The sequence below is a fragment of the Hyperolius riggenbachi genome, chromosome 3, assembly GCF_040937935.1.
Source record: "Hyperolius riggenbachi isolate aHypRig1 chromosome 3, aHypRig1.pri, whole genome shotgun sequence".
NCBI classification, from domain to species: Eukaryota; Metazoa; Chordata; class Amphibia; order Anura; family Hyperoliidae; genus Hyperolius; species Hyperolius riggenbachi.
In genome coordinates this window covers 452,066,329-452,093,081 of record NC_090648.1, presented here as the reverse complement: position 1 = coordinate 452,093,081, position 26,753 = coordinate 452,066,329, and the positions used below count along the sequence as shown (strand labels likewise).

At 43.8% G+C, this 26,753-nt stretch overlaps 1 protein-coding gene across 1 annotated transcript in view; it reads right to left on the bottom strand.

The window, feature by feature from the left end:
- Positions 1-26,753, bottom strand: part of LOC137562401 (diacylglycerol kinase iota-like) — a 267,404-nt gene that overhangs the window by 77,239 nt on the left and 163,412 nt on the right. Inside the window, exon 2 of the mRNA XM_068273742.1 lies at positions 24,889-24,948. Within this exon, the coding sequence (XP_068129843.1) occupies positions 24,889-24,948 (60 nt within the window). The remainder of the gene's footprint in view (positions 1-24,888; positions 24,949-26,753) is intronic.

Here is a 26,753-nt window from a genome sequence, read left to right as displayed (position 1 = left end):
CCGCTCCAGCACGAAGAGGAGCGGGGCTCCAATGCCAGCCAGTGGTGGAGGACAGCGTGGGAGACCCCGGCAGGATCCAGAGGCTTTCCTCTCTTTTGGTATTTCCTTTTTTCACATTTTTAAGCTGGCCATAAACTGGTCTATTTTCCCCATAGATATTTGGCCGATTTAATCATTTCATCGAATCTGCTAGAATCGATGGCTCAACATGCCAGATAGATCGATTTTTGGTGGAAATTGATCAAATCAGTCCATAGTACCAGAATAAACATTTCAATCAATCGATGGCAGGTTGGGAGTGGTGGCAGATTGATGGCCCATCAAACAGTGCAACACTGCAGATAGATTTTTAATAGATTTCATGCTGAGATCTATAGAAAATCTATGTGCATTGTGTGGAGGGAGTCAGATTGATCCCTGTCTGGTAAGATAATGTTCTATGTTTTGGCCACGTTGACCACTGTTTGGCCAGCTTTAGATTTGTAAAATTAGATGTTAAAGGGAATGTCCAGGTAAGCACAAAAAAAAACACAAAAAAAACCAACTACTTACCTGGGCTTCCTCCAGCCCCTGGCAACCGACATGTCCCATGCCGCAGCTCCGCTCTCAGCAGTACACTCCGGACAGCATGGACTTGATTGACAGCCGTGCTCGCGCAGGCGCAGTAGAGGACAACCTCGCAAGGTCGGCCTCTGCACCAGCGGGGACCCCAGGATGTCCACTGAGAGCGAAGCTGCGGCGTGGGACGTCAGCTGCAAAGGGCTGGAGGAAGCCCCGGTTAAGTAGATTTTTTTTTTGTTTTTGTTTTTTTTGCTTGCCTGGACATTCCCTTTAAAGGCCCACTATCTTGAAAACTGTAAAATTTAAAATACATGTACAAATTAGAAGCACAATTCTTCCAGAGTAAAATAAACCATGCATTACTTTTCTCCTATGTTGCTGTCACTTACAGTAAGTAGTAGAAATCTGACGTCAAATTACCGACAGGTTTTGGACTAGTCTATCTAACCATAGGGGATTCTCAGCATGGCCTTTATTCTTTATAAAGACACTCCCTGAAAATAATTCATACAAAGATGCTGACCAGCCTCCCTGCTCACTGCACACTGATTTGTCAGTTGGACATAGAAACTGCCATTCATTAAATGCTTTTCAAAATAAAGAAAACCCTGAGAATCCCCCATGAGGAGATGGACTAGTCCAAAGGCTGTCGGTTCTGTCAGATTTCTACTACTTACTGTAAAGTGACAGCAACATAGGAGAAAAGTAATTTATGCCTCATTTTACTCTAGAAGAAATGTACTTCTTAGTTGTACTTATACACGTATTTTAAATTTTACAATTTCCGCGATAGTGGTCCTTTAAAGAGGAACTGTAGTGAAAATAACAATGAATGAAAATGCTCATTTCCCACAGTGCAATGAGGTTCACAGACAGCAAACTGTGAGAACCATGGTCATGACATGGACATGGTGACAGCCCCCGATGATCTATTAGAGAAAAGGTGGAGATTTCTCGTGGGAAAGGGGGTATCGGCTACTGATTGGGATGAAGTTCAATCCTTGGTTAAAGTTCCTTGTTAACTTAGCTTGACTGCAGTTCTCATGCCACTGAACCCTGCTGCTGTGTTCACACAGAGACATGGTAATAAGCTGTTGTTGCGCTGCTTTGATAACACCATAGGCATTGTAAAACATTCGCCACAGCTCAGCAACATATTTGTGTGCCCACCAGCACTCCCTTAATAGCGTTCTTTAAAGAGAACCCGAGGTGGGTTTGAAGAATATTATCTGCATACAGAGGCTGGATCTGCCTATACAGCCCAGCCTCTGTTGCTATCCCAAACCCCCCTAAGGTCCCCCTGCACTCTGCAATCCCTCATAAATCACAGCCACGCTGCTGACAAACAGCTTGTCAGAGCTGGCTGTGTTTATCTCTATAGTGTCAGTCTGCTGCTCTCCCCACCTTCTGCAGAACTCCAGTCCCCGCCTGCATCCCTTCCCTCCCTGCTGATTGGAGGGAAGGGATGGGGGCAGGGACCGGAGCTCTGCAGGAGGCGGGGGAGCAGCTGAGACTGACACTACAGATGTAAACACAGCCTCACAGCACAGCTGTGATTTATAAGGGATTGCAGAGTGCAGGGGGACCTTAGTGGGGTTTGGGATAGCAACAGAGGCTGGGCTGTATAGGCAGATCCAGCCTCTGTATGCAGATAACATTCTTTAAACACACCTCGGGTTCTCTTTAACTCTGAAAGTAACGAGACTCCCTCTGAATAGACTCCTTTTCATGCTACTTAGGAGTCATGCTGTCCAAATGCCACCCTTCTTCTCAAGCTACACCTGTCTCCAAACAGAAATATTAGAGACGGGGTAAATAGTAGGCTTCCAAACCAACATCTGTCAGTTCACTTCAGGAAGAGTATAAGGCCTCTTTCACATTAGACAACGTGTGCAGGAGCCGTTTCCTGCACGCGTTGAATAGCCTGCGGCGTGTCACCGGAAATCTGCGGTGCGACACAATCAGCAGCGGTTGCTATTAATTGAACCCGACGGGAAAACGCCGGCTCCCTGCGGTTCAACGCTCCCGGTTGCGTTGAACCACAACGCATCGAAGCGCAGCGTCGGGTGTGAAAGGTAAAATGAAAGTCTATAGACTTTCATTTTACCTTGGTTAACGCAAAGTTTGGACTTTGCGTTAAAACGCAGGAAAAGGGCTCTAGTGGGAAAGAGCCCTGAGTGCTGCTGTAGCCATGTCCCCTAGCATGTCCCTCTCCCAAAGCGAAGGGAGGGGGAATTAGGTATTATAATGAAAATATCTAAATTAATAAAATTGCTTACAACCTACTGGCCCCCATAAGCAAAGACCTGCAGGCCAGGTTCCTTGCCCCCATTCCTTCCTTGGGGTCCCGGGGCTCCTGTCATCAAATGCAGACTTAAATGCAGGGCTGAATCAGTGGAGTGTTATACATTACCTGCTTCCGTCAGCGCGACAGGTCCTCTCCGCTCCACTCATCAGTGTACCAATCCCATGCGGCTCCTATCATGTGGCAGGCAATGTGGGCCACATGGTGATTGGCTGCCAGGTGCACGGCCACACAGAAGAGGAGTAAGCAGGACCTGCCCTTCCACCAGAAGCGGTAACCTATAATGCTCCACTGCCTCTGCCCTGCATAGAATTGAATCTATTAATATTCTGCTATTTAAAGTGTTAACACAGACCTGAACTCAGAACTCCCCTCTGCTCTAAGGCTGCTTCCACACAGGGACATTACAGGCGCACGTTAGTGCAGCCTGTAACGCTCCCCCAACGCACAGCAATGTAACACAAGTGGGCTGTTCACACTGCCCACGTTGCGTTACATGTAACGCTGCACGTTGTAGTGAAAGTGCAGCATGCTGTGCGTTCTAGCGTCTTTAGCCACGTTTGACTGTTTGCACATGCTCAGTGGGGGGCGGAGAGGAGGCGGGGAGATGCCGCTACAGTAGCCGCGCACATGGCTACTTAATATGCACTGAACTGGCGGCCGCTGATTGGCCGGCGGAACCACGTGATGCGGAGTGTCTCGCTCCGCATCACGTGGTCCCGCCGGCCAATCAGCGCCACCCTGGGAGACCTTAGGCCTAACGCGGCTCACTCTACTGTCCTCTCCCGCACCACCATGCGTTGCGTTAGGGGCACGTTATGTGACCATAACGTCCCCTAAAACGCAACGTCTTGGTGTGTAAGTAGCCTAAAAGATACACAACAGCACAATAATCTTTAAAGGGAACCAGAGAGGAAGCACCCTTGTGTATTTTACCATATATATCAGTAAGAACATTAGAGAAAACACTTACCATGCTCTCTGTTTCCTCCTCACTGCTAAAAGTGTCTGTTAACAGCAGTCACAAGAATCCCAGACTGAGCAATTAAATCTGGCTTTGCTGGGAATGATTATAGCTGAGTCATTATAGCAAAGCCACAAGGGGGCAGGCTTGGGCTTGAAATAACACCACAGAATACATACTTAGCTATAATCTTTCTGTAGCAAAGCTAGACGGAGCAGCCTGACTTCTCAGTCGAGGATTCTTATCAGACGTGATAACAGTCAGATTACACAGAGAACAATGAAACAAAGGGCAGATTAGGTGTTTACTGTCATGTTCCCACTGATTTATAAGGTAAAATACAAGAGGGTGCTTCATCTCTGGTTCTCTTTAAGCAAAAACATTTCTTTGCTATAGCTGATACAAATCCTGAAATTAGTCTGCTTTGTTATTTCCCTTCTCTCACACAGAACCCTCCCCCATGATGCCTAACCTTCCCTCCCACACAGACACCCTACATGACTCCTAACCCTAACCGCCCGAAAAAGAACCCACAACCTGATGCCTAACTGTTCCCCCTGCACAAACCCCCTTCCTGACCCCTAACCCTAACTGTCTCCCACCCTGCAAAAAAAAAACCTTCTGGACACCTATCCACTCCCCCCCCCCCCCCCCCCTTCAAAACCCCCCTTCCTAACGCCTAGCCCTAAATCTACCACCTGCACAAAATAAACAAAAAGACCCAAAACAATAATTATCGGGTGCTGTCTGGCGCCCGGATTCCCCTTTTGGCACCAGCTTGCCAATATTTTCAATCAGAGTCTATGGCGGTGCCCGATTTGTACAAAAACTGCACGTGCCATAACCCGATCTGCCTGTTACCCTGTATTCATTACATCCTGCCTTTTCTTGCTCATGTACAGATTGATGATAGTTTGCACTTCCCCTTTATTTATGACAATGCATCCTAGCATTTAATGGAAGTCTGCTAGAAGTCTGCTGTCTGTGTACTGCACTGAGACTGGCAGGCTGGAGCTGCTGTGATGTGACAAGCCCCATAGGTGATCCTGTCTGCCTTTTACAGCACAGCATTGTTTCATCTGCAGATAAGCATGCTGTACCCAGTGCTAATGTAACCATGGAAGAGACTGGGCTCTGTCTTCTGGCTCTGAGGACTTATATATATCTCTCCCCGTCTCCCCCCCCCTCCTATCACTCTTACCACAAGCTCTGAGCTATCTCTGAGAGTCTTCTGCTGCCCAGAGCGCCGTAGTGTCATCCGTGATGAAGAGGAGTCTGCAGAGAGCTGTGGGCGATGGCGCAGGGACAACTGTGTCCGATATCCGCTCCCCTTCACTCATAGATCCTACCTGTCCCTTTTCTGCATCCGGATCCCTCCTGGGCTTTCCCAGCAGTCACTTGGCTAACTTTAGTGGAAGTATCATCTCATAGTGAGATAAAGACAGTCATTTCTCACAGGGGCCCGGGTGAGAGAGGCATTCCGGTTATTTTCATCTGCTCCCTGTAGTGCTGTATGGCTGATCAGAGTGTGGGAGGCAGCGGCATGTTTCATAGTCTGCAATCTGTACATCCTGGGCCACTGGGCTGGCATGTGACTGGCTTTTCCTAATATACACTATAGGGTCAGATCGCAGCAGCATTATTTCCCTGGTGTTTTTCTAACCGCTTTAAACAAGTGAGAAGACAAGACAAATAACCAGGGCTGTGGAGTCGGTCCAAAAATCCTCCGACTCCGACTCCTCAGTTTGGGATTCCACCGACTCCGACTCCTCGACTCCGACTCCTCTAATTTGCATATTACAATTTTGTTGATTAAAAGTATGTAACATGAAATTCGTCTCTTAACTGACAACGCTTAGGAATTTTACAAGACAACTGAAGTGAGAAGGATATGTAGACTACTATATTTATTCCCTTTAGACTAAAACTAGTCCTTGGTAAGAGTACTTGTAAAAGGTACAAACCGAAACAAAGAACATCTATCAGGCCCTAGGCAATGTAAGTGTGGGTACATGTAAGAATGATGTGCAGGTACTCTGCAGGGGAATGAGGAGATTGTAAACAGACAACACCTCTGTGTTCAATGTGCACAACATTCTCAGTGGATTCCCTGCAGCTCTGTGGGTAGTGCATATGTAGAGTATAGTACTACTGTGTAACACAGTAAACCTGAGACAGATGAAATTAAAGTTTTATACATACCTGGGGCTTCCTCCAGCCGCCTTCAGGATAATCAGTCCCTCGTTGTCCTCCTCCACCACCTGCATCTTCTGCTGTGAGTCCAGGTACTTGAGCCAGTCGGGCGTAGTGCGCATGCACACACTCCACCGCCAGGAGCATACTACACCTGTGCAGCAGTATTGCGCAGGTGCAGAATGTTCCTGGCTGTGGGAGCGGCATGCGGCCGGACAGCGCTGACTGGCTGAAGTATCAGAACTCATATCAGAAGATCCGGGTGGTGGAGGACAGCGAGGGACTGATTAGCCTGAAGGGGGCTGGAGGAAGCCCCAGGCATGTATACAACTTTACTTTTCATCCGTCTCAGTTACCCTTTAATTTGTAGTCACCAAACCAAATTTTAACAACATATCAAATTATTTGATTTCATCAGCAAAGAGAGTGCATACATTTGCATAAATCAGCATCAATGCAGAATTATTTCCATCTCGTTGACCATCTCTATTAGTGACACAGCTACACATCAGGCTTTATTCTTACAGCATAGATGTTATTTAGTATATATAAGAGATTCCTGTGTACACATCATATATACTGTACAGTCACAATCAGATATGTATATCTGACCTTAAAAATACGGGGACTGCTTTATTGAAGCAGCACAAGTAACTAATTTGATTGGTTTATTTCATTTTTGTGGACTAAGCACAGCTATTACTGTATATATACTGTATATATACATTATTTTTAATGACTATTATCTGAGAAATAAAACATTTTATCATATTTTCTATTTTAATTACAGTTACAAATTCATTAGGAGTCGGAGTCGGTGCATTTTTTCCCGACTCCGACTCCAGGCACCCAAAATTGCCCGACTCCACGACTCCGACTCCACGACTCCGACTCCACAGCCCTGCAAATAACATTTATATTGCACTTTTCTCCTGGTGGAGTCCAAACTCTTGAGCTGCAGCCACTAAGCATCGCTCAGTAGGTAGTAGCAGTGTTAGGGAGTCTTGCACAAGGACTCCTTACTGAACTGCTGGCTTACTGAACAGGAAGAGCAAGGATACAAACCTTGGTCACCTGTGCTAGAGGCAGAGCCCTTAAAGAGGGACTCCAGTGAAAATAATGTAATAAAAAAGTGCTTCATTTTTACAGTAATTATGTATAAATGATTTAATCAGTGTTTTCCCATTATAAAATCTTTTAAATCCCTGATTTACATTCTGACATTTATTACATGGTGACATTTTAACTGCTGCCAGGTGATGTAGCTGCTGCCTGCTTTTTGGCAGTTGGAAACAGATGTAAACAGCTATTTCCCACAATGCAACAAGGTTCACAGACAGGAAACTGCCAGGACCATGGTCCTCAGAGTTTCTTGTGGGAGGGGTTTCACCACAATATCAGCCATGCAGAGCCCCCTGATGATCCATTTATGAAAAGGAATAGATTTCTCAGGTAAAAGGGGGTATCAGCTACTGATTGGGATGAAGTTCAATTCTTGTTCATGGTTTCTTTTTAACCAGTACACTATCCAGAAACTGTCTAAAAAAGTTTTGTATAGAAATCAAAACAAAAAAAAAATCACCATAGATCTTGCCAAGACTGTTGAAAGGACAACTGTAGCGAGAGGGCTATAGAGACTGCAGTATTTTATTAACAATGCATATTGCCTGGCTATCCTGCTGATCCTCTGCCTCTAATACTTTTAGACATAGACCCTGAACAAGCATGAAGCAGACCAGGTGTTTCTGACATTATTGTCAGATCTGACAAGATTAGCTGCATGCTTGTTTCTGGTGTAGTTCGGACACTACTGCAGCCAAAGAGATCAGTAAGGAACTTGCCAGGTAATTGGTATTGTTTAAAAGGAAATACATATGGCAGCCTCAATATTCTTCTCACTTCAGGTGTCCTTTAAGCCAGGTAATGCCACTCTGCTCTGGCCCAAAAACTGTCACTTCAAGTACATATGACACTTCCTTCACAAAAATATAAACCTATGCTATATATGGAGCACTGAAATCTACTGAAAATAACATAGTAAATAAATGTTTTTCTTTTTTTTTATAAAATTACTTTATGAATTATTTGCAGTGTTTGCACATTGTAAAATCTTTCCTCACCCTTCTTACATTTTGAAATTTATCACAGGCGGAGACATCTTAACTGATCTGCAGAACAGTGTTCGGAAGACAGTAGAAAAATAGCTGGTCTCCCAGAATGCTCTGGGAGGAGGATTCCACATAGCTAAACAACCTACGCTGTGACATCACTGGGACGGCAGGTTACATACCAATATACAGCAATCTATAGATATAGGAAGTGTTTTGGATGCTAAGAATAGGATAATTATAGTAAAAGTGAGTAACCTGAATTATTTACTATCTTGCTTCTACTATAAGTCACTACAGTGCTTCTTTTAAACATACTACAGCTGTGCTTTCTGCTTGGACGTTGGATCAGAGGGAAAAAAACACTAAACTTGGAAATGGTTTATGCTCACCTCTTCTCTGGCAGTCTGTTTTCTCCATAGTTTTTTGTTTAAGTGGGAAAAAAAACCCAGAATGATCCTGAACCCAAAATGGAGTCAGGACAGTTTGTAGCTTAGCTCCCTCTGCTGTTAGGAGGATTGAATTGAAGCTGTTGGTAACATTTCTTATAAATATGTTAATTGTCTCATGTCCTGGTTGCTGAGACCAGCATGGCCTGGATTACCAGCTGGAACAGGTGTTGAGTGCATTGCAGCCCTCTTCTAGGTATTGGAATACTACATGTTTTACCTGCTACAGTGCATTCCTGAAGTGGGTGTGGCCCACACACCACTTATTATTCTCTTATATGTTACCTTGAGGAAAGCTTCACACTTGTCCATATGCAAATGTGACCCTCATATATCAGTGTAATGGAACTGAGAGGCCCCTCTCTCTGTTAAACAGGGATGACAGGGGAGTTAAAAAATATTTTGTGTAAGGGAGGACATCAGAATTGGCTTCAGTGAGAGACAGTAAAGATGGGAAATGCCTGGAACAGTTTTCTCTTTATTTACTATATAAAATTGACTAAATTCAAAACATGGACAGTACAATACAAATGTTATGTAAGTAGAAAAAGTATTTATCTACTTATATATGTTTTTTTTCCTGCAATAGTATGGCTGAGCCTGCTGCTTTCAGCTGCCTTCCATTCTTCAGTTCAGGCTTTAGGCACTGAATACATAGTAGTTAGTAAGAACAAATATTCCTAAAACAGTGACTTAATTAGCATGTTTAACATCCCATCTTTCTAGGAACAAAGACTGCCAGGGACAAGTCTGCAGAGGCTGGGGGACAGCCTTTGAAATGCACAGAAGTTTACAGGTATGGTTAATAGGCACGTGATTGCATGCAGTATTTGTATAAATAGTCAAACAGCCAATTACGGGCTAATCCGCCGCAGACAGCATTACCAGGAACTCTGCTTTATTGGGATATTTTTAGGAAGCATTGTGCTGTGATGCGCGTCAGCGCTATGCATGTATAATAAAGTTAGGTGATAAAAGAGGGGAAATTTTTTTTGAATAAGCACGGGGGCTTCCTGCACTTCCCCAACCAGGCCCACTCCCCGGTGTTGTCATAGCAACGAGGCCTAGATCCTTGAACACGGATGACATTAATGATGGGCTTTCCGAAGCCGTACAAAGAAGGGCTGTATCGGAAATTACACGCTAGCCTCAGCGTATGTCAGTGCGGGACAAGCCCTCTCTGAGACACACGTGTGTGGGAGTCACAAAAGGCTCACTGGGGACTTGTTAACAACAGTATATGTAGACAACAGCAGTACAATAGCCTTACATTAAATTTGGAATTTACATATAACAGAATGGGACAGTATAATTGCTGGTGGCAACCAATTAATACTTGCATTTGCTATGATGGCCCCATAGCAAATGTGTCCATTGGGCTCCCATGGCACCCTCAACCATTGCCTAACCCTAACTGACCCCCAAAGATTTTCTTAACCCTAATGAACCCCCTAACCTATGCCTAACCCTAATGATCCCCCTAACCTTTGTCTAACCCTAATGACCTCCCCCAACCTATGCCTAGCCCTATTGATTCCCCCTAACCTATGCCTAACCATAACGACCCCTCCCCCAACCTATGCCTAGCCCTAATGATTCCCTCAACCTATTCCTAACCCTAATGATCCCCTCAACCTATACCTAACCCTAATGATTCCCCCTAACCTATGCTGGTCAGCGTGCTTACACTTTTGATCTAGCAGCGGTGCGTTTCCTTGTACTCTAGCTGGGGCTATGCAGTATCGTCGGGTTTATACAGCCCATCTAGCTGCCTGCTATTTCCCAGATTGACGCATCCGTAAGCTGTCTTCTGTATTTCAGACCCCTGTTTGATTGTTTTAACTTTTAATAAACGTGGGAATCCCTCCTTTTAGCACTTTTACACTATGTGAAGCGGTTTTTATATTTTTTTTCAGGAGGTAACTGCAGGAGAATCTCCTGTAAAGGACCCCACAAGTGGAGGGATCTGAGCCGGGGAGATTGCCGGAGAGGCTGAGGGGTTGCCTATACCCCTAAAGTGAAGTCGGGCCCAATCTGGTCATACAATCCGGTGAGTCTCTCTACGTTGGGGGTGGGCAGCTACTGCCCTGTTGATGCTATCTGCTTTACCTGCTGTTGACTGTGAATACCTGCTCATACCAGGGACTGATTTCTGAGCGCTTACCCATTATACATTTACTCTTTGACGCTAGTCACAAATAGCCAGGAAGCGCTCCACCTATCTGGACTGGTGTATATTAGTCTCTTTATGCTTTTTATGTTTGTTTTTTTATTGCTTTGTGAGCGCTTGTGTACAATTTGTTTATGACTTTTTCTGGGGTAAAACTTGGGGGGTCGGCTTATATGCGGGTCGGCTTATATGCGCGTATATGTACAGTACGTTTTTTCCAGAGTAAAATAAGCCATAAATTACTTTTCTCCTATGTTGCTGTCACTTACAGTAGGCAGTAGAAATCTGACAGAAGTGACAGGTTTTGGACTAGTCCATCTCTTCATGGGGGATTCTCAGGGATTTAGTTATTTTCAAAAGCACTTAGTGAATGGCAAATGCTCTGTCCAATTGGCAAAAAACTGTGTAGCGTGCCGGGAAGCTGGCCAGCATCATTGTTTAAATCTTTTTTAGGGAATATCTTTATAAAGAATAAAGGCCTTTCTGAGAATCCCCTATGAAGAGATGGACTAGTCCAAAACTTGTCACTTCTGTCAGATTTCTACTGCCTACTGTAAGTGACAGCAACATAGGAGAAAAGTAATTTATGGCTCATTTTACTCTGGAAAAAACTTACTTATTTGTCTATGTTTGCACATATTTTAAATGTTACAATTTTTCGCCATAGTGCTCCTTTAATATTGTAAAAAAAAAAAAAGCAATTGTATTTATGTTATTTTCTTTACGTAATAGAAAGCAATACACCCGTTGCAACAATTCATAGCTGACCCCCTCCTCATCACGCTCTGGCCGCCTTTTCCCCTGCTGTCAGTCACTAAAGGCGTTACCCTACTGATCACTCTACCCACCAATCAGGAGTGAGCAGGCACCTGTCAGTTGCTGGAGTGCAGGCTTTTTGTTGTTGAAAAGTACAATTTTGTTTTTACAAAGCTCTTTCATGCATAATCCATTTAAAATAACGTTCTATTAAATGCATATGAAAAAAAAATGTGCCTGAAGTGAGGCTTAAAGTACAAGTACACTAAAAGTTTAATGAAGAAAAACCAGACTAAAAAGTGCTTCGTTTCCTGCCCGTCAGCCTCCAGTGCCACATAAATTTTGCCTGGTGAGTAAGTTTCTGGATGCATTTATTTTATGGCTCAGAGGAGCTGCAGTCTGCTGCAGAGGCTCATGGGAGGCACGTGTGCCGGTACTGGGCCACGCGTCTCCACACTGCACACGCCTGACAGCTGACAGACAGTCCGGGAACCGCATGTTCTGTGGCTGACAGCTCTCCATGGTGAGACTGGAGCTTACAGTGGCTTCTATCAATCATGCCAAAGCTGCCTCTGGGGCTCAATGCCCCCCCCCCCACACACACACACACACACACCCTAACTCCCTTCTCCTTGCATGAGTCACATGACTTTGCTTAGCTGTAAAGAATGTCCAATGACAGCTGAAGAAGGGAGGAATGAGTCTACTGACTACATATTAATCAACTTGCCTACTACACTTGTGTATAAAATTCAGGGACTGTGTACAACCTCTATTCATAGGTCTTAGAAAGAGAGGGTACCTTAAACGGTACTTGAAGCCCCCCCCCCCCCCAAAAAAAAAATTTACTTAAATAAATACTTACCTCAGTGGTGAGACTTGTCGAATATGCTCTCACGGGCACACCCCCGTCAGTGTACGAGAATGGACACACCACGCTGGTGCAAGGACGGTCCACGTAGTAACAAAGAGCCGTTAGTGCACAGCTTTTTCCTCTGTACTACTGCACAGGAGTGGGCTGTACTTGCACATGCGCAGGGCCGTGCTCCTGTACGTGTATGAGCATGAACGCACTGCACAGGCGCAATGACGGCACACGCAGTAACACGGAGCCGCTCCTGCACAGCTTTTTCCTCTGTACTACAGTACAAGAGAGGGTCATACTAGCACATGCGCAGTGCGGCTGCGTTCCTGTCCATGAATGAACGTGGCCACACATGAAGGAAGGCACGGCACAGAAGAAGGTCCCGGTGAGAATTTGTAGGTAGGATGAGGATCGGAGAAGCATCTGGATCATTCAGAGGCTTTCCTCTACTGAGACAACTAATTACATTTTCTTTTCTTTTAAACCAGTTTGTATATTGTATATTGTGTATATTGTAGCAGTATGGTGAATCTGAAATTAAAAAAAAATAGATAATTGTATTGTCATTTGGTATGCATAAGGTTATTTTCAGTCAGGTTTGCTTTTTAAATTGTTGCCTTTTTTCCCTATATAGAGGTTCACAGAGTGTATCCCTTCCCATCATTACCTCTGAGAAAATCAGCCTCTCTGGGATATATTCTTTATATCTCCAGTTAGGTTACAATTACAATTGTTGCAATTAACCTAATTGGTGGTTACTTGCTATAGGTTTGACTAAGTAGTGGCGATGTTCTAGTCTTTTGTTGCACCTATCGCAGATTTTTGCTAGGTTGTTTTTGTACTATTTTCAATTAAATATATAATGTATATGATTTGTAAATGCCAACACATTCTGCTTTTATTTACATTTTACACAATATCCCTGATATTTTGGGTTCTACAAGCAAAAACAAGTGCTACTGCACTGATGTACACAAGCATATGAGAAGGGAAATTAGACTGCATAGATGTAGGTAAGTGCAGCCTGATAAAGGATATTATACTGTGCAGATGTAGGTAAGCACAGCCTGATAAAGGAAGTTATACTGTGCAGATGTAGGTAAGCACAGCCTAATAAGGAATATTATACTGTGCAGATGTAGGTAAGCACAGCCTGATAAGGAATATTATACTGTGCAGATGTAGGTTAGCACAGCCTGATAAGGGAAGTTATACTGTGCAGATGTAGGTAAGCACAGCCTGATAAGGGAAGTTATACTGTGCAGATGTAGGTAAGCACAGCCTGATAAGGGAAGTTATACTGTCCAGATGTAGGTAAGCACAGCCTGATAAGGAATATTATACTGTACAGATGTAGGTAAGCACAGCCTGATAAGGGATATTATACTGTGCATATGTAGGTAAGCACAGCCTGATAAGGGATATTATACTGTGCAGATGTAGGTAAGCACAGCCTGATAAGGGATATTATACTGTGCATATGTAGGTAAGCACAGCCTGATAAGGGATATTATACTGTGCAGATGTAGGTAAGCACAGCCTGATAAGGGAAGTTATACTGTGCAGATGTAGGTAAGCACAGCCTGATAAGGGAAGTTATACTGTGCAGATGTAGGTAAGCACAGCCTGATAAGGGAAGTTATACTGTCCAGATGTAGGTAAGCACAGCCTGATAAGGAATATTATACTGTACAGATGTAGGTAAGCACAGCCTGATAAGGGATATTATACTGTGCATATGTAGGTAAGCACAGCCTGATAAGGGATATTATACTGTGCAGATGTAGGTAAGCACAGCCTGATAAGGGATATTATACTGTGCATATGTAGGTAAGCACAGCCTGATAAGGGATATTATACTGTGCAGATGTAGGTAAGCACAGCCTGATAAGGGAAGTTATACTGTGCAGATGTAGGTAAGCACAGCCTGATAAGGAATATTATACTGTGCAGATGTAGGTAAGCACAGCCTGATAAGGGAAGTTATACTGTGCAGATGTAGGTAAGCACAGCCTGATAAGGGAAGTTATACTGTGCAGATGTAGGTAAGCACAGCCTGATAAGGGAAGTTATACTGCCCAGATGTAGGTAAGCACAGCCTGATAAGGGATATTATACTGTGCAGATGTAGGTAAGCACAGCCTGATAAGGGAAGTTATACTGTGCAGATGTAGGTAAGCACAGCCTGATAAGGGAAGTTATACTGTGCAGATGTATGTAAGCACAGCCTGATAAGGGAAGTTATACTGTGCAGATGTAGGTAAGCACAGCCTGATAAGGGAAGTTATACTGTGCAGATGTAAGGGAAGTTATACTGTGCAGATGTAGGTAAGCACAGCCTGATAAGGGAAGTTATACTGTGCAGATGTAGGTAAGTACAGCCTGATAAGGGATATTATTGTGCATATGTAGGTAAGCACAGCCTGAGATGGGAAATTATACTGTGCAGATGTAGGTAAACACAGCCTGAGAAGGGAAGTTATACTGTGCAGATGTAGGTAAACACAGCCTGAGAAGGGAAGTTATACTGTGCATATGTAGGTTAGCACAGCCTGAGAATGGAAGTTATACTGTGCAGATGTAGGTAAACACACCCTGAGATGGGAAGTTATACTGTGCAGATGTAGGTAAACACAGCCTGAGAAGGGAAGTTATACTTTGCAGACGTAGGTTAGCATAGCCTGAGAATGGAAGTTATACTGTGCAGATGTAGGTATACACAGCTTGAGAATGGAAGTTATACTGTGCAGTAATTCACACATGACAAAAACTCACCTACAGTGATGTGAAAAACTATTTGCCCCCTTCCTGATTTCTTATTCTTTTGCCTGTTTGTCACACTTAAATGTTTCTGCTCATAGAAAACCGTTAACTATTAGTCAAAGATAACGTAATTGAACACAAAATGCAGTTTTAAATGATGGTGTTTATTATTTAGTGAGAAAAAAAACTCCAAATCTACATGGCCCTGTGTGAAAAAGTGATTGCCCCCCTTGTTAAAAGATAACTTAACTGTGGTTTATCACACCTGAGTTCAATTTCTGTAGTCACCCCCAGGCCTGATTACTGCCACACCTGTTTCAATCAAGAAATCCCTTAAAGTGAGTGTTTACCATTTAAAAAATAAAAAAGTCGGATACTCACCTAAGGAGAGGGAAGGCTCGGTCCTAATGAGCCTTCCCTCTCCTCTCCCGGTGCCCGGTCCCGCGCAGGATCCCCCGTGGCAGTATTCGACCAGTTCGGTCAAATACTGCCACTTCCGCATGCCGAAGGGAGCTTTCGGAAGCCTTCGGGAGCACTCGGGCTCCCGAAGACGGGCCGCTCCATACTACGCATGCGCGAGCGCCCTCTATGACGCACTCGCGCGTGCGTAGTATGGAGCGGCCCGTCTTCGGAAGCCCGAGTGCTCCCGAAGACCTCCGAAGTCCCTGCGGCGGCGGACGCGAACGGGGGAGCCAGCGCAGCACCGAGGGCACCGGGAGAGGAGAGGGAAGGCTCATTAGGACCGAGCCTTCCCTCTCCTTAGGTGAGTATCTGACTTTTTTATTTTTAATGTGGTACCCATTGCCTTTAAATAGGAGCTATCTGACACAGTGAAGTAGACCAAAAGCACCTCAAAAGCTAGACATCATGCCAAGATCCAAAGAAATTCAGGAACAAATGAGAACAAAAGTAATTGAGATCTATCAGTCTGGTAAAGGTTATAAAGCCATTTCTAAAGCTTTGGGACTCCAGCGAACCACAGTGAGAGCCATTATCCACAAATGGCAAAAACATGGAACAGTGATGAACCTTCCCAGGAGTGGCTGGCCGACCAAAATTACCCCAAGATCGCAGAGAAAACTCATCCGAGAGGCCACAAAAGACCCCAGGACAACATCTAAAGAACTGCAGGCCTCACTTGCCTCAATTAAGGTCAGTGTTCACGACTCCAGCATAAGAAAGAGACTGGGCAAAAACGGCCTGCATAGCAGATATTCAAGGCGCAAACCACTTTTAAGCAAAAAGAACATTAAGGCTCGTCTCAATTTTGCTAAAAAACATCTCAATGATTGCCAAGACTTTTGGGAAAATACCTTGTGGACCGATGAGACAAAAGTTGAACTTTGTGGAAGGTGTGTGTCCCGTTACATCTGGCGTACAAGTAACACAGCATTTCAGCAAAAGAACATCATACCAACAGTAAAATATGGTGGTGGTAGTGTGATGGTCTGGGGTTGTTTTGCTGCATCAGGACCTGGAAGGCTTGCTGTGATAGAGGGAACCATGAATTCTACTGTCTACCAAAAAATCCTGAAGGAGAATGTCTGGCCATCTGTTCGTCAACTCAAGCTGAAGCGATCTTGGGTGCTGCAGCAGGACAATGACCCAAAACACACCAGCAAATCCACCTCTAAATGGCTGAAGAAAAACAAAATGAAGACTTTGGATTGGCCTAGTCAAAGTCCTGACCTGAATCCTATTGAGATGTTGTGGCATGACCATAAAAAGGCAGTTCATACTAGAAAACCCTCAAATAAAGCTAAATTACAACAATTCTGCAAAGATGAGTGGGCCAAAATTCCTCAAGAGCTGTAAAAGACTTGTTGCAAGTTATCGCAAACGCTTGATTGCAGTTATTGCTGCTAAGGGTGGCCCAACCAGTTATTAGGTTCAGGGGGCAATTTCTTTTTCACACAGGGCCATGTAGGTTTTGAGGTTTTTTTTTCCACTAAATAATGAAAACCATCATTTAAAACTGCATTTTGTGTTCAATTATGTTATCTTTGACTAATAGTTAACAGTTTTTGATGAGCAGAAACATTTAAAGAGACACTGAAGCGAAAAAAAATATATGATATAATGAATTGGTTGTGTACTATGAATAATTACTAGAAGATTAGCAGCAAAGAAAATATTCTCATACTTTCATTTTCAGGTATATGGTGTTTTTTCTAACATTGCATCATTCTCTAATATGTGCAGATTACACAATACTCAGCATTCAAAATGTTTCTTTCAGAGCAGTCTGTGAACTAATGACCTCTCCTCTGGCAGAGAAAAAGTAAACAGTTGAGATAATAAAAGTCAGAAGACAGCCCTCTCCACGACTTTTGAAAGTCGTAGAAATGAATGGCTTTTTTGCATAGAGATAACAACTGGAGTTTCTTAACTCATCCTGTACTGGAAACAATTAGACTGATGTATCTGATCTTAATGTTTTGTTTCTTAGCTGTACTACACATACAAATCATAATATCATAATTTTTTTTTCGCTTCAGTGTCTCTTTAAGTGTGACAAACATGCAAAAGAATAAGAAATCAGGAAGGGGGCAAATAGTTTTTCCCATCACTGTAGATCATGTTAGAAGGACTAGTGAGTAGCTTTACAAAAGTACAGACAAACAACAGATGCCAAGAAACTGGTCCAACTCACAAGGCAAGGAGTACTGAGACTGTGCATAAATATGGAATAAGGACGTGTCTTTTGGGCATTTTTCTTGGTCCAGTTCTGAAAACTGCAATGCTTCCCGGGAGCTATAAACTTTATTTTACTGCAGCATCTCTCAACACAGTCACAAGTGTAAAAGTATACATCCGCAACACTAAAACCTCTGACAGGTGAAGGAAAAACATTGATTATCTTGTTACTTTGGAAACAGCTAAATTGTGATGGCAACTGGACAGGATTACGCCCAAATTGTTCCTGACATATAATGGTGAGTAGCTACCAAAAGTGGCTAAAACAAGGACAACCAGTGAAACAGTGACACTGACAGGGTCACTGATGCACATGTGGAGCAGGGCCTCCTTCAGGGCTGTACAAACAGTACAGCTGTATGGGGTCCATGCAAAGTCTGGGGCCCGAACACCAACCCCTCCACACAAGCCCCGGCTGTGAATCAGTGCCTGGGTAGGAAAAAGGATAACGTCTGGAGGCCCTGTCCCCCCGCTGGAAGCCCAGGCTGACCCAGTAGGTTTGCCCAGCATGTGGCCCAGAAATTTCTGATGGCATCCCTGATGGGAAGCAAAGGCTAGCCCATCTGGTTCAATACCACATAAGAGCTACTATAACACATAATGCTGAACAACTTGATGCTGCCCATGAAACAGAGAGGTGTCCAAACACACAGAGCTCATGAACACTGTACTCCTCCTGCAGAGACCTTAAATGGAGGAAGAGCAGGTGCTAAAGGATGTGGCCCTTAAAGGGACAAATGCAGCATGAGTACTTCCAAAAGTTGCCTACGGAGCGATGAAGAGGTATTCAACCAAGCAGGTTAAAGAACTTCACTGGGACATGGCAGTGCAGCCCTTCCTCACACCTGAAGAAGGGCTCTTCTGGAAACATGTAGTGTGTCCATTTTGATCCAATACAGCTTGTTGCTGCATACAGACTACGAGTGCCGTGTCCTTTTTCTGCTTTTGGTCAGTTGAACAAGGGGGCGGAGAGAGAATCAAGAAGACCCTATGCGATCCAGAGTCTTCCCATTCCATAGATAAGTATCTAGCTACAGTAAAGTCCCCTCTGTCTGACACAGGCAGGGATTGCTTGATGCCGGATATTTGTTCTTGCCGGTTGCTTGAGAAGTCAAGCAACCAGGGCCTAAAATTAACACTAACCTCCCGCACAGATCAAATGCAGACCAGCATGCAGTAGAAACTACCTACAAAATCTCCAGGTGCCGGTCCTCTACAATTCCAGCATCTGCTTATCTGCATTCACTCTGCACGGTTCCATATACGTCACGTGACCAGTTGTGGATTAGGTGACACACCGGGAGCCGTACAAGAACACAGCAGAGCAGCTTTAGAAGTAAAAAGAACTGATGCCTGGAGCTTTGGCGAGTAGTTTCCGCTAGGCGCTGCTCTGCATAATTAGAGAGGAGTCCCTCATCCCCCCCCCCCCTCCCGTGCCCTGACGGTTGCTTGAGTTGGTTGGATAACAGGAACTCTGTATATATATATATATTACTATATTTTGTTCTGTGTTCGCTTCGTATGTACTTTAAGAGTTAACACTGGTGTGTCTATAGTTTGGCCATATCATATCATTTAGCAGCTTCCTGCTCAGGATCACTTTAAACAAAAATACTGCAGTTTCTCTTTCTAACCATTTTCCTGTATTTTTACATCTTTAGTGGTTTTCCCTGGTGTCTATGGGCCTGATGCACGTCACTGCGGTAATACTGCTGTGCACAGGCAGCGCACGGCAATATTATCCTTACTTCCACCAGCAAGTACCGGGAGTTACGCTATTCGCAGGAACTGCGGTACTCGGATAGCATGGAGGCTTATTATTGGTGTCCCTCGCTGTCCTTCTGGTCCTCATGCTTGATCTGTGTGGGGCAGTAAAAAGTTGCGCACTACTGCGCATGTATTGGCTCCCGTGGCTGGGTGCATTCTGCACATGCACAGAACACTCCCTGCTATGGAAGCATGATCAAGGAGGTGCGAGCGCATTCTTAGGTAAGTTGCACACTTTACTCGGACGCAAAGCAGATGAAGGAGGGCAGTATGGGATCCACAAGACTATGGGTGCTGGAAGAAGTGCCAGGTAAGTAAAAGAACACTTTATTTTGAACTTCAGTACTCTTTAAAGGGGCACTACGGTGAAAAAAAATTTAAAATGTAAAATATGTGCAAACATAAACAAATAAGAAGTACATTTTTCCAGAGTAAAATGAGCCATAAATTACTTTTCTCCTATGTTGCTGTCACTTAGAGAATGCAGAAGAAATCTGACAAAAGCGACAGGTTTTGGACTAGTCCATTTCTTCATAGGGGGATTCTCAGGGATTTATTTATTTTCAAAAGCATTTAGTGAATGGCAGTTGCTCTGTCCAACTGCCAAAAAACTGTGTAGTGAGCAGGGAAGCTGGCCAGCATCATTGTTTAAATCCTTTTTAGGGAATATCTTTACAAAGGATAAAAGCCTTGCTGAGAATCCCCTATGAAGAGATGGACTAGTCCAAAACCTGTCACTTCTGTCAGATTTCTACTACCTACTGTAAATGACAGCAACATAGGGAAAAAGTAATTCATGGCTCATTTTACTCTGGAAAAACCGTACTTCTTATTTGTCTATGTTTGCACATATTTTAAATTTTACAATTTTTCGCCATAGTGCCCCTTTAATGTTTCGAAAGTGTGTAATAACCCATGTACAATCTGAATCAACGTTTATTGGTTTGATAACTCCTCAAGGACTAACGCCGAAAGCAGGACATGTGGGCACTCAAGGCGCTAATGCAAATATTGGCCATTGGATGCCGAAAGCAGAAATTTGCAGCATTATAGTTTTTGAAATTCATTTTTTGTTTTGAGAACATTAGAAAGTTACTAGTGGAGCTAAGCCTGTTTAAAAACAGGCTAGGCATGTCACGGCGCATGGGCCCACACATTTCTGCCGCGCACGCCTGCCGCGCCCGTCCCTTCGCCCGTCATCCCTTGTCGCGCGTCACTCTCCCTCAGTGTCTCTGCGTCCCTGCACATGCGCAGAGACATTAGGGTTTTATTATAGAGGATAGTTATTGAAAATTTTGGTCTTTTTTTTTTAATTATTATTATCATTTAACGCTGGACCATACTTGACTTTACTTAGATTTCACAAAGCAAGTGTTTTGTGACATTTGGCACTCCAGAAATGCAGAAGTGTCCCCCGCCCACCCTGCCAACCCAGAAACTGGCACTCACTGTACCATGTTCAGCATCCATCCAAGTGATTTCAAAGGCCATGTATGGTAGGTTTTTTTATTTAGATATTTTATTTTTAGCATCCCTCTTTAGTTTATTTATAGTGTGTATCGATACATGGAATGCGTCTCTAAGTTAATAACAATATTCTGGTCAATGCTTATCAAATAAAATTTTGCCTGATTTAAAGCAGACCTGAACTCTAAAAGATAAGCAACAGCATAATCACCTTTAGGGCTCGTTCACACTGGAGGCGCTTTTGGACTTTTTTAAGCGCTGGTGATTTTTCCAAATCGTCCTGAAAGCGCTTGTGCAATGATTCTCTATGAGTTCACATCTGAGCGGTTTGTTTCTGTTTTGCTGAGAGAAGCACTGCATGGACCATTTTTAGGGCGATTTGCCTCAATGGAAGGTATAGGAAAAACACAAACACTCACAAAATCGCTTTGTGCAGCGATTGCGTTTGCGTTTTTAAGAATAAATACATTGTATTTATTATTTTCCGGATCAAAGAGTTCACTTCCTGACTGACGCCAGGAAGTGAAAAAAACGAATCGCTCTGCAAAAGAGTTTACAAAAATGCTTACCAAAACCGGCCAACTCATAGAAATCGCCGGGAAAGGGGGGAAAAAAAGCGTCAACAACGCCCAATGCAAACGCAACCGCGATCGGAACACAATGTGAACGAGGCCTCAAAGAAAAACATTTCATTGTTACAGCTGATACAAATCCTCCAATAAATCGGTGTATCTACTTCCTGCTTTCATAGAAGCAGACAAAGGGTTAACATCCTGTGCTTTCAAATGAGTTTATCTGCTGTGGCTGCCAGGTGACACAGCTGAGGGATCAAATTACAACTTGTGATTAGACATAGGTGAGGGGGAATTAGACAGGCTAAACTCTCTAAATACATGCAGGGTGCATCTCTCGGTTTTCCTTCTGTCCTGTGCAAGAGTTCAGGTCCACTTTAAATCTTCTGCAGAAGCACAACGGGGTGTCTATGTAAATATGAGGGTGTTTGCAGACATCTTCTCTCCAGGTGACACAACGGATAACCTACACAGCGCCAATCTAGCGTGTAAACAAGGTAATCATGTGCGAGATGCTATTTTTTTCCACGGTCCCTGCCAAGTGATGGGTGCGGAGGTGGGGGGGTGTTCCTTTTAGCGAGGGGAACAATTGTGACACCACCGATAAAGTGATGTTTCCTGTTCTGTATCTGGGAAGGTAGTCTCTGCACGCTGAGGAGCCCAGCTCAGCTACTCTGCACCGCTTTCCCCATCTATGTCCCAGCCAGATCTGATTACTCACTGACAAGCTGTGGTTAGGTTTAGTCATTTGAGTTTTTGCAGAAGCAATATGATGGAAGTGTAACAGCAAACAAAGCTTAACCCCTTCTGCCTGGCATCCCAAGTAACAAAGATGGTGTTAGACCAGTTAAGGGGACCCAATGGGAAGTCCCGGTAGACAAATGTCCGCTTCCTGCTCGCGGCAATCTGGTCCACTAGTTTCTACAAAACACATCAGGACCTTCGTCTGCAGGCTTTGGCCTCTGGGCTACAGGCACAGCGATTGCTTTGGCTGTCGCTTCCGCAATTTTACTAAACCTATTCTGTGGGTGATGTGGATAGTGTTTCCTGCTGAGTCCCCTATTTCTTACAAACGAATGGTCGAGTCCAGATTGCTGCAAGCAGTGGCTGTGGGTCCCCTAAACCAGACTAGAGCGACAAAGAGTATCAAATAAGATCACTTAGATCTGGTACTTTCTAGAGACCACTGAGATTTGATGCTCTGTGGAGATCACTGAGATTTGATGCTCTGCAGAGATCACTGAGATTGGGTACTCTCCAAAGATCACTGAGATTTGGTACTCTCCAGAGATCACTGAGATTTGGTACTCTCCACAGATCACTGAGATTTGGTACTCTCCACAGATCACTGAGATTTGGTACTCTCCACAGATCACTGAAATTTGATGCTCTGTAGAGATCACTGAGATTTGGTACTCTCCAGATATCACTGAAATTTGGTAATCTCCAGATATCACTGAGATTTGGTACTCTCCATAGATCACTGAGATTTGATACTCACCAGAGATCACTGAAATTCGGTACTCTCTAGAGACCACTGAGATTTGGTACTCTCTAGAGATCACTGGGATTTGGTACTCTCTAGAGATCACTGAGATTTGGTATGCTCTAGAGATCACTGAGATTTGGGACTCTTTGGAGATCAGTGAGATTTGGTACTCTCTAGAGATCACTGAGATTTGATGCTCTGCAGAGATCACCGAGATTTGGTACTCTCTAGAGATCACTGTGGTTTGGTACTTTCTGGAGATCACTGAGATTGGATACTCTCTAGAGATCACTGAGATTTGGTACTCTCTGGAGATCACTGAGATTTGATACTCTCTAGAGATCACTGAGATTTGGTACTCTCTAAGAAATAAGTCAAAACATCCACTTTCCGTTTTTGGATGTAGATTGTACGTCCAAAAAAGGGCTCCTGTAGGTTTTTGGACGTAGAATCTACATCCAAGATTGGAAGCCGATGTCACGCTGCTCCTGCACATGCTCATGTGTTGCATGCTCACGCACACTATTGTTTAAAGGTGTGCAACTGTTGCTACAGCAAATAACAGCAATCATTCATTAAAAGTTAAGGGTAAAAAAACAAAGGTTTTACAAGTTTAAAAAAAAAAATAAACATTTTTTCCACTCAAGCTTTAACCCCCACCTAGCCTAACAACCCCTTGTTGACACCTGTAATAACCATACCTGTTTATAGGGTGACAGTTCGGGGCCCCAATGCTCTACAGATACATTGCTCTGCCGTTGCCTAGCGATGAATCTATACAGCACAGGGGCCCCTGAACTGTCACCCTAGCGATCACATTCAATCGCTACAGACGCACATGCTGGGAATAATGGACTGCCACGTTACCAGGTAGTAATGAAATATGGCATATGTGGTATCATTTTATCTGGCAATGGCTAATTAATATATTTGTATGTGTTTTATAACTATAGGACTTGTCAGGTTAAAATTAGGAAGCGTGAAATATGAAAAATTGTGTTTTCTGCATTTACGCCTATTTTTCCCCATAAAATAGACTATAAAATAGGCAATTTTGGGGGGGGGGGGGGGTAAATATTACCCAGATAAAGCCTAGATTGTCCTAAAATAAACAAAATACATATCACTTAGATGGTATGAGTAGTTAAAAAGTTAGTAATGTATCAAAAGTGTAAAAAGGTCTAAACTCAACTATGAAAATGAAATATTAATGGGAAGCCATTTTTAAATATCTGGCATAGCTGAGTCACATGAGCCTCTTTGAAACACAACCCTGATACAAGACAAGACAAATAGCATTTTATTGCTCTTTTCCCCTGGCGCTCTATAGGCAGTAGCATTATTAGGGAGTCTTGCCCATGGTCTCCTACTGATTAGGTGCTGGCTTACTGAACAGGAACAGATTGGAACCCTGGTCTCCTGTGTCAGAGGCAGAGTCCTTAACCAGTACACTATCCAGCCATTCTTACACAACCCTTCTGTATATTGAGAATCTCCAGTATACAATTTTATAAAGAGGAGTTCCACCTTAAACTCAGAAAAGTTCATTCGTAGAACCCATTGAGGAGATTAGAAGCCCTTTCCATTCAGACTGTGAGTCTCGTCGTCAGTATCATTAGCAAATCACACTGTGACAATGTGAAAAGATATGCATGCACATTCCTTCAACGTCTTAAATAACTCATAAATAGAGACAGCACTGAATTAAACATAGAGGAAATTGGAGACAGTGCTCTTAAATGATCTTGTCTTATCCAGTTACCTTTCAAATTGGGGATCCCTACTCCGAAATGCTGTGCCGGGGGCTGAACTGGTGTAAGCCCTGAGGGGAAAAGAGAGGAAATCACCAGTGATATTGGCCACCTAAAAGGGGGCAAAACTCACACACAATACAAGCAGCTGGGTAGTAACCAGTAACTCCAGACCTCGGCATCTGAAGTGGGTGAAAGCAGAACTGCTACTTAACTGATTAACAGCTAGTGGCTTTCATTTGCTACTCTGGATCCCACTTCCTGGGTCAGTAAAAATTAGTATTTTAAGAGAATTGTATGCTCACCGCAAAAAAAGACATAAATGTAATGGTTGGCCTCCAAAACTGGCCTTGTGTGCAAACACTCAGGAAGAATGTCTCCTGCAGGGATCGGGATCCCTTGGGTGACAGTTCAGACAGTTCTGTTGCTATGGAGACAGGATGACAGTGCAAGCTGGAGAGGGGGAAGGGTAAAGAGGAGAGTAATGTGCTTGGCTGAGACGACCTGGCACTCCGGCCCTTTGGGTTACACATCAGCCAGTGCGGTGTCGTTATCCCTAGATAGATCGTCAGTGTGCCCTAAACGTCATGATGTAGCAATCACGTGTCATCACGCTAAGGTCATGTTACTCATGCACAATAGAACTTTCAGTCACGGGGACAGAATGTCTGAGATAAAATATTGGTAGGTTTTTAGAAATCCATGCAGAACTGTCTTCTAAAACTGTGCAATAGGAGGAGTCAGGAAGGTCTCTAAGACAGGGCAGTGAGTGAGGGAAATAGCTGTTGCTGAGGTAACCAATACATCTGCTGTATTGATACTGGCAGACTCTGAGTGAGGAATTCAGCAGGGGGAGGAGCACTTCACAAATCATGGCTAGCCTGCACTGCTGCCCTATCTGTAGAACTGCTATTAAGCACTTCTTAATCTGGGACAGTTTAGGGATGGATCTGCACGTTTCTTAACAGTAGTGCAGCTCTAGAAATTCACAGTAAACTGCTGCTATTAAGTAGGATTTAATAAGTTTGTTATTATCATGCAGAACAGTCCCCCTGCTGGTTGTAACTGTTTAAGAAGAAAAAATGTTGGTAATGCTTTGATAAATCTGGCCCACTGAAACAGCTGATAAACAGCTGGTTTCTGAGACATGTACAGTTGCCCTATAATATTACAATGGCCGGAAGCAGCGCTGGAAGCTCCAAAAAGGACTGCATCATTCTCCGTATGCACGATTCACCATACAGCACATTTAGTTTAGTAATGTCCCACCTCCTCCTGGCTTGGATATTGCTTGTGGCGGTACTAAAGTAAATGTGCACCCCGTACGGAGAATGGTGCAGTCCTTTTCGGAGATTCCTGCGCTGCTTCTGGGCAGTGCAATATTATAGGGCAACTGTGCAGGTCTCCGAAACCAGCTGTTTATCAACTGTTTTCGGAGACAAAGTTCTATTGCGCACGAGTAACGCGACCTTAGCATGACGACATGTGATTGCACGTCATGACGTTTAGGGCACGCCGATGATTTAGGGGATACCAACACCACACCAGCCACCTTGCCCAAGAATACTCTAGCATGTGTACGAAACATAGACTGCTAGGTACATTAGACTATGCCTATGGTAAGAATAGATTGGAAGCTCCTCTGAGAACAGTCAGTGACGTGACTATGTGACCTGTAAACTGCTGCAGAAGATGCCCATGCTATATAAATACATAAGAATAATAATAATCCTTCTGAAGAGGGGAGTATGAGGGAGGGAAGGAAGGAAAAGAATTCAAGTGAATGTAGCTGCAGATTATCACCTTCCTCCCTTTATATACTGCAACCTGCTAACAAAGGAATAGAAATCAGTTAACAGCCAGTCCCTTCTTTATA